The 8,741-nt window shown below is 47.5% G+C and overlaps 1 protein-coding gene across 1 annotated transcript in view; it reads left to right on the top strand.

The window, feature by feature from the left end:
• Window positions 1-262: 262 nt before the first annotated feature.
• The window catches only part of EDA (ectodysplasin A), a 34,133-nt gene continuing 25,654 nt past the window's right edge, over window positions 263-8,741 (top strand). The window contains exons 1-2 of the mRNA XM_026848828.1: window positions 263-313; window positions 1,897-2,002. Of these exons, the coding sequence (XP_026704629.1) occupies window positions 263-313; window positions 1,897-2,002 (157 nt within the window). The remainder of the gene's footprint in view (window positions 314-1,896; window positions 2,003-8,741) is intronic.

The following is an 8,741-nucleotide window of genomic DNA, read 5'->3' as shown; positions in this document are numbered from 1 at the left end:
GACAGCCGAGTAATAACGGCATCCAAAAGCAACGCTGATGATTTCGTTGAATTTTTAACCTGAATTACAATGCAGTCTGTTACTTCAATTAGTTCTGCGGTTTGAACTTGATTTGAAGATGCGGTTGAAAATAAAAACCTTCTGGTTTTGCTCATCCTTTGCCCTGCTGCGTCGTGTAGGGGCAGGTACCGGCGGTGCCCGCAGGAGCATCGCGCTCCGTGTCAGCGTGGTGGGATGCGGGAGGTTGGGGAGGATGTCCTAAATGAGAGATTTCGATTCTCCATCCAACCGTGGCTGGTCCTTCCCCGGGTCGGTAAGTGCCAGTTTTACCTGTCGTCGCTTAAGAGCGTAACTGTGCTCGTGAGGCTGCGGGGAGCTGGGCCCAGGCCATCCCACAGCGTCTCGGGGTCCTTTTGGACACAACGTCGTTGCAATGACAAAAATATGAGGAATTCCAGTAAATTCAGACCAGCCCTGCACACAGGCAGAAATAAACAGCAACAGCTGGGAATTTGGGAAACCCTTTGGGGTTATTTTTTGCAGGGGAAACCCTTTGGTTTCCCAAGTTCCCTTTTATGCGGCTGCATTGGGGTTTATTGGAGTAAAGCAGATGTAAAATCCAGCAGCTGCTCCTTAGGGAACAGGAACGGGGGGTTCTTGGGCTGGAGGAAGAGTGTGGCTGGGGGAGATAAGTTGGGAAAGGGTGTTTGTGCCAGAGCCGGGGGGTGGGAGAGGGGAGGCGAGACCCCCGGGGCACGTCAAAGGCAAAGAGACCTTGAATGATGATTACTTCTGATAGGGACTTTTATGGCCTGTAGCTTAACGAGCCACCCCTGTTAACTCGCAATTCACGGAAGAGATTTATCCTCTGCTATTTCAAAGATGCTTTTGATGCCACAGGTTTTGTTCTCAGGACAATCACGCGCTTGATAACCTTTGGTGCTGCTTGTTTGAAGCCTCTTCGTTCTTGTCTTGGGCTGTATTTGGCTTGTGTTGTTTATGTACGGCTGAAATAATTGTGATTGGGTTTCTTCAGCGTAAAGAAAACCCCGTCCCAGTCGGAGCAGCCCCGGTTGGAGGCGGGTGCGGTAACACACAGAACAAGACGTTTGGCTCCTAATTCATCTTTCATCAAATTCCTTGTTTTAGGAAGTGGAAATACCTGTGGGAAATGCTGCTGGCGATGAGCTGCCACACCCTGGGGTGACTGGGAGGACTGGTCAAGTTTCTAAACCAGAATTCCAGTTTCTGGGTAGGGATGTTGATTTAATAACTGTCAGAGAGTTTTTAATGCAGTAACTATTTTTTCATGAATAAGAGGTCGTTACATAAAATTTTTGCCCCTTGGCAAAAATCATGTTAGAAAGATGTGCTTGCTCTAGGTTTAAAGTGTTAATTTATGTGGTGTACTGAATTGAATTTAAAGGTCCCTGAAGGCCTTTGAATCTCAGCGGCTAATGAGCCTTGCAGAAGAGAGCTTGAGAGAGGAAAAACTTACTGGCAGTGAGTAATACTGGTGAAAGAGCTCCAGGATTGAGCAAGTTTTGCAGAGAATAATTAGGAAGGATCGCACTGGCATTTGGGGTGTTTGATTATTTCCAGCTATAGATCTCCCCTGACGCTGCCCACGTCCCTGTCCCTGCAGCCCCCCGTGCCCCGGAGGGATGCTCCTCCCTGCCAAAACCCTTCAGGTTGAGGTTTCCCAAGACTTGGGCTGACCCAAGGGGACACAGCTCCTTGTGGTTTCCCTCGGGATGAGCTGAGCATCCGTGAGCAGCCATCTCGCATCTCCCGTGGCTCTCCCCCTGGCTCCTGACGGAAAGGATTTGGTGTTCCGGCTCCGATCTGTCCGCTCGGCTAAGCAAAAGATGTTTAAACTTGTCCTTCTTCTTCCAGCTGGCCTTGCCAAACTTCTTCCACCCTGAAGAAAAGCTGCACGTTGGAGAAGAAGGTAGACGCGTCCGTCGAAATAAAAGGAGTAAAGGCAGCGAAGGGCCAGAGGGTGAGTCCCGCGGTGTTCCTCGCCGCTGCGCTTCTCGTCTTCGCACAGACAGGCAGAAGGCTGACTTTTTTTTTTTTTTTTTTACAGCTCATGGTTATGATCATGCTACAGTATGGGGAAAAACAAATTAGGATCTGTGGCTTTTAATAGTTTCTATCTGATTTTGATTGCCTTCCAGATGAGGAGTTCCAGTAGTTCTGGTTTCTGCAGCTGTAAGCTGTGCAAATTAATGCTGCTTAGTAATTTCGTCCTTGACTCTTCTTCTTTAATAGTGAGGCTCTGTGCTCATTTAAGGCTATAAATTTGTACTTATATACCTGTACTTGTTGTTCTGTGCACCTGTCTGCTTAAAATCATTGAGGAGCTGTTCGTAATCTGACAAACAGCTTGAACATCTGCATCAGGGTAACTGCTCTAAGGGGGTTTTGCACTGCCGTGGATTCTCAGGTGGGTTCAAAGCCCGTGTGAAGGGAGGTCAGAGCCTGTATTAAGAGGGCACAGAGTTAGAAAAAAAAAAAAAATCTCAATTATGTATCTGTGATTTCATGAGTATGTGTGATAAATCCTCCAGGGGCATCAGGCTTCCTCGGCGGCGGGGACATCCCTCGTGTGATGATGCTGTCGCTTCCCTTTGCTGTCACTGTTGCTTGGCGAGAGCATTGTCCTCCTCGTGTCCTGCTCTGCTATGCTCAGAGCCCTTCTCTTCTATCTGGTCTCTTTATTTTAGACCTTCGGGTTGGTTTTGGACTTGGCGTCTGACAACGCGCGTCCCCTGCGTGGACAGTCCCACCACCCTCTCCGTGATGGGATGGGCCATACCGTGGTCTTGCTACCGTCTGAGAGGGGTGTTGCTTAACGCATTTCAATCTTTAATCTGGGAAGTTCTGGAAGACAGAAGCCGTTCCTGATGGCTGTGAAGGTGCTGAGCTTTTCACGTGGCAGGTGTCCTCTAAAGGCCCTGGACATCTGAAGGTGCTTTGAAATGGAGATGGAACCCTGCCAAAGTTACCTTTCATGCTTGAGGTCATGTCGTGTCACCTTTTTTGTCCTTCTGAGGAGTGCCAAAATCCCTAAGTAGCCCATAACTTAGAGTAAGTCCTGTGACATCTTTATTGTGCCAGAAACACTCTCGGCACTTGTTGCGAACTTAAGCAATAAATACCAAAATAATTAAAATCTCCTTCACCTTCAGTCCTTTCCCCCAGCTTGAATCCTGCCTGATTTCAGTACGAGGAATTTTATTTCCAGTGCTGTCTCTTCATTTTGTCCGGCTACACTGAGACATTGGGGACTGCCTCCTGTGCTGAGCCGCTGGAAGAGCTCCAGCACTTCCCTGCTGCGGAAAGGCACGGGCCCGTTTTTATACGGAGAGGAGAAGGGGACTGGGTGCCGGGGAAAGAAATCATGGAGTGGTGGTCTGGGCGTGGCTCGGTGCCTACAAAACCCAAGTCCTGACTGCGTTACAAACCTCTCAGCCATCGTTAGTTTTTCCCCTCCAGCTCCGTGAGTTTCCCATCTCCCCTGCAGCCCTCATAATTTCAGAGTGGAAAAGCGTTTCCCTGTGGCTCTGCTCCAAGAAAAAGCTTCGTGAAACTTGCCCAGATTTCTCCTCCCCGAAACGCTGACAAGTATGATGCATTTGGTACAGGCTCCCTGAGTGATTCCAGCGAAATGTGGTCCATCATCTTTCGAGCCGGTGTCGCTCTGATGCTCAGATGGCTCACGCGGGATCCAAGTCCTGTTGCTCCGACTCCTTGAAATCTATTCCAGCGTCTTCACGAGTCGCTCGTGCAAGTAGCGAGTTTCCCCCTGTACGCGAGTGGAGAGCTGCAGGCAGATGTTCCGAGGAGTTCGCCTGGTCCTAAGTGCTGCCTTTCCAGCGCCAGATGCGCAGAGAATTAGAATTAGGTGAGAAATAGATGCTGCAGGTCGGTGGTCTTGACGAGGGCTCTTCTCACTGACCTTGTGCCCCGGGTGAAAACACGTCGTACTTTTATAATTCGCACTCCTTGCCCGGGTTTCCTTTACCTTCCCTGAATGCATCGGATTTGAGTCACTCCAGAAACGTCGCGCACTCCCACGGATCATAGATGTCATTTAGTAAATTGACTACCATAAAGTGACCCCATAGCGTGATGGCGACGGGGAAAAATTGCCAGGTTTCCCCAGTGGCGTTAGCAAGGGGGGTTGTGTTGGCAAGCAGTTGCTTGGTGTTTGGCCCTCTCAGCTTTGTTAGGAAGAGCAGTATTTAACAAGTGTAGGCTGTCAGGGCAGGGACTGACCTTGTAACAACCGTAAAATCAATAAACAAACAGAACAGCTTGCTTGTGTAACTTGTGCTGTTTGTTCTTGACCTACGTGAAGGAATCTTACTTTTTAGAGAAGGGCAGTTGGAGAAAAAAAAAAAAAAAAAAAAAAAAAAAAAAAAAACACCGTTTTCGTCATGAGTTTTGCGAAGGGAAAGTTGATCGAATCTTTGATCTCCAAAGAGCCTCCAGAAGATAAAAGTGGATGAACTATAAATTCCCAGAAGGAAGGAGATGTGCTTTCCACTTGAGGCCTCACTAATATTTGTCTGGAATTAATTTGATGAACTTTCAAGTCCTTTCACACATGCAGTGAAAGACCAAAGTGATCCAAGTGTGGAAGCCGTGGTTGGAGGGAGGCTGCTCGGTCCCCTTCCACGGCTGTTGGAGTCCTGCTCATCTTGGTACCAACCACGGGATGGCTTTGATGATTTTTAAATGTCAAAGATAACACGGTTCCTTTCCTAAAAGATTTTTTTTTTCTTTTAGGAAAATTTGCTTTCAAGTCTTTTGCTGTGAAAAAGGTGGTTTTGAGGCAGGTCAGAGCAGGTCCCGTGGGGCCAGGGGAGGGTGGTGGCCGCGGCTGAGCCCAGAGCTACAGGGACAGGACGCGGGAGGCCACGAGTAGCAAAGCTGCTTCCGTGCCTCCTTGTTCCTTGCCGAAAAACCCCGAGAAAAATAGTGTGCGATGGTGCAAAGCTCTCGGTTGGATCCTGTCACTTCCAAACATGACTCCGGTATTTTGAGGACTCCAGCTTCACTCCTCCTACCCGCTTCTCATGTTTTATGATCGTGTTTGCTTAATTTTTGTTTGTGTCCCTCCACGCACAGTGCCCTGGCGGTGGGGAAGCCGAGGTCGTGTCCGGGGAGGAGGTGCCTGCCTGGCTGCCTTGCTCTGCCGTGGGTCACCCCGCCCCGGGCAGGGGGGATTGATGGGAGGCTGGTGCCTGGCCCAGTCCTGAGGAGCACAGATCGTCTTTCAAGTCAGCTTCCCGTCCATGCCCCCAAAACCAACATTTGCACAGCTTTAAAACTCGCTGCTCTTTTTCTTCTGCTTCTCAAGGACCGGGATTATCCCCTTTACAGCCGTGTTTTACAGTGTTCTGTCTAGTTTGTGTTACCGACTCCACCTGTCACTTTATTTGCTTTAGCTCACTAAAACTTGACCCTCTTCAATATCTCTCTCTTAGTTTTCTTTTTCCCCTCCTTCCTGCTTTTTCTTGGTGTATTTATGCTGCTGTGGAACTGCTGCTGCTCCCAGATTAACAAATCATTCTGGAGCTGGTAATTAGCAACAGTTGTGCTAAAAGGAACCATCAAGAATGTTAAATTAGTCCACTTCTAAATAAACTGTGTATGAAATGTTAGATCTCTATTCCCAGAGCACCAGTAAAAATGCTGCTGGCTCTTTGCTAACAAAGCCAAAATATGGGAGTAGCATGGTTGTAACTACAGAGACAATTCCGTGCTCTTGAGGTTATAAATAATGACAGAGCATTTACAAAGCAGATGTCAATAGGACTCTTTAAAAAACATTGTTTTTTAAAAAAAATAGTTTCTTTTTCTCCTACTTTCATCTCTGTTCCCAGTTAGATCCCTGCCGTGCTGCTTTCCTGGTTTGTTTGGTTTTTGCTTTTTGGTTTGCGTTTTTGTTGGGGGTTTTTTTGTTGTTGTTGTTGGGGGTTTTTGTTGGGTTTTTTTCCTCCCTAGATTTTTTCGTATTGAGCTTGGTGAGAAACATAAGCGATTGTTATCCATTCTTTGATTTGGAGCATGGCAGCTGGGAAGAGGCTGAGCAGATGGCTGTCCTTAAGCTGACAACAATTTGGTTCCTACTACTTTGGCAGTCCTCACTGCCGAGGAAAGTCCTTGATGAGAACTCACGGGTTTCAGTGCTGCAAACGGCTTTTGTGGAAATGAAAATTAAAATTCTGGGAGAGCAAGAAGCTCATCTCCATCCCTGCTTCTACCTGGAGCTTCGGAAGGGATGCACCAGCTACGTGGGTCCAGCGTTTCACCCTGTTGTTAGTATTCTTTGGTGGGTTTAGGATGGGTTTGGGATGGTTTAACTCCCTCCATCCCCCCCAGCAGCCCCCGGTCCTGCAGGTGCTGTGTCTCAGCCGTGTCCCCCCTTCTGACCTAGCAGCACTGATGATGCAATAGGGCTTTTTTTTTTTTTTTTTTTTTAATGTCCAGATCACAATAGCAACTTTTCCTGCTGGCTTCCTCTCCTTTGGAAAGGGCAGGTTCGTCCCTCTGCCTCCAGAACAATCAGTGCCTTTGTGTCGGCCCCGTGCAATTCCCCAAAGCCCAGGCATTCCCAGAAACGCAGATGTATGAAGGGCGATAGAGCCTTATTGTGCTCCGAAACCATGGTGATGAGCACGCAGTAAATACAGAACATTTCCTGGATACTGGAGCGCAGGAGACAGTCCCAAAAGAAAGGCTCACCGCAAAGCGCTTGCACTGACTGATTTCCCCCAGAATTGCTCTGTGATTTCCGCCAGAATGGGAGAAGGGAGGAATTAAGATGATGTTTGAATCTTCGTGGACAGTCTCCATCCCTTTCGCGTGACGTGGCTGTCAGGACTGGTTATTACAATGGTAAAATTAAAACTACAGCTCATTCACAGATCCTTACTTGCACGTTAGACCTGTGCTTAGGTTAATAAGACAGGTATCTGTATGAGGTCTTATTCCTCGGGCACTTTTCAGCCATGAAGATGCATAAATATATGGGTAACTTATTTCAGACCATGGTCTTGTGTCTTCGCTCATTTCTAACCAACTGAGAAAGATCGAGAGAAGCTTAACGACTGGCTAAAACCCCAGAATGACGTTTGAGTTCTGGTTTCAGCTCTGTTACAGCAGTGGTAGATTAATACCACGTCATTTCTGGAAACAAGGGAAAGCAGAGTTGAAGATGATATTAAAGGGGATCTTCTTGCATTAGGTAAAGCTTTTAAGAGAATATCTTTTTAGACAGCTGACACATTTTTAGCGTATCCTTGGGTCAAAGTACTCTGAATCCGTGGGTTTTTTTTTTTCTACTGAAATTACTTTGAGCTCGAGTTTGCTGTAGTGTCCGTTAACAACCTTTGCTGAAGCCTGTCTTGGGAAACCACGGGTTTGTCATCCAACAGCATGATGTGGTAGAGACTCAAGCAAGACTTAGTTTGAGGGAAGCTCAGCGCAGCCTGAGCACCTTGGGAAAGCAGAGGTGTTAACATCTAGGCTCGAGCCAATATGCTATTCCAGCTTAAAGATTTTGGAGTCACTTTCTGTACCTAGAAAGCGTGTGAGATGCTGGAAGCCCAAGTGGTGACGTGCGTTCCTGCAGTACGTGTTGAGGGTGATAGTTTCGTGAGGGTGTGCTGCATCAGCCAGCAAGAAGGAAACAGGATCTGGGACCTGATGGAGTCCAGAATTCTTCACTAAACTCAGGTATGCTGCTGTCCAAGCTGGGTCTTAAATATTAAAAGCAATTAACTTGCTGGGAGATGTACAAGCCTAATTGTGTGGCAGCTGTGACGAGGAATCGTTCCAGGTCACAGGGTTCACAGTGTAATGATTAACCTCTCCTGATCCATACACAACCTCCCTTTGCCTCCTGTCTTCTTCACCAGCCCTTCCAGTTGTGACCTGGATTGTTCCAAAAGAAACCCTGCTTCATTATTCTTAATATTTATAAACCCGTGATGAAGTGCTGTTGATTTATTCCATCCGTAGAGCTGCTTTGATGTGTGTTTGTCCTTCCCTGGCACCTCTCGTCTGGTTTGGAGAAGGTGGTGGGATGCCCACTGGAAGGTTTTGAGATGCTGAGGGTATTGAGGAGGCTTGAGAAGGAATTCTCTGGTCAGAATCTCACCTTGGTTGTGTTTTCGGGTACTTGCTCTGATTCCACCGATGGGGAGGATTTCAGAGTTGTCCTGATGGATCCTCAGTGCGTAGCCTACGGTGTGTGTTCCAGCAGGCTTTGCTGAAACTTGAGCTAGGCTTCGAAGCTTTTTTTACAGCTGCATGTTAAGCAGGGACCGACGTTATTAGAAGTGACTGGTGATGCCGTATGAATTCCACTTCTGAAAACCGGGGCTTTTCATAACGCCTCGGGTCAAATACTGAAGTTCAGGAATCTCAGATAGTTTCTTCTATTACAAAACACAGCCAGGACTAATGAGAGGGGAACAGATGTTCCAGCCGGACAGGAATGCGATTGCATCTGAGCTATGTGTGCATCTGAACTATGGATGCCATGCACCAAGCGTTGTAAATGCTGAACTCAACTAGTAGCTGCTGATTTCTTTCCCACAGCATGAGAGGCTCTATTGTCTGTCTTGCTGAAGTATTTGCAGCTGAGCTTTGATTTCTGTGAATAAACTGGCTCTCTGGCCACATCCACAGAGTATTTTGCAGGCAGATGCAAGTTTGCTTAG

The sequence above is a fragment of the Athene cunicularia genome, assembly GCF_003259725.1.
Source record: "Athene cunicularia isolate RWA chromosome 4 unlocalized genomic scaffold, athCun1 chr4_part3, whole genome shotgun sequence".
NCBI classification, from domain to species: Eukaryota; Metazoa; Chordata; class Aves; order Strigiformes; family Strigidae; genus Athene; species Athene cunicularia.
This window is presented reverse-complemented; position numbering and strand designations above follow the sequence as displayed.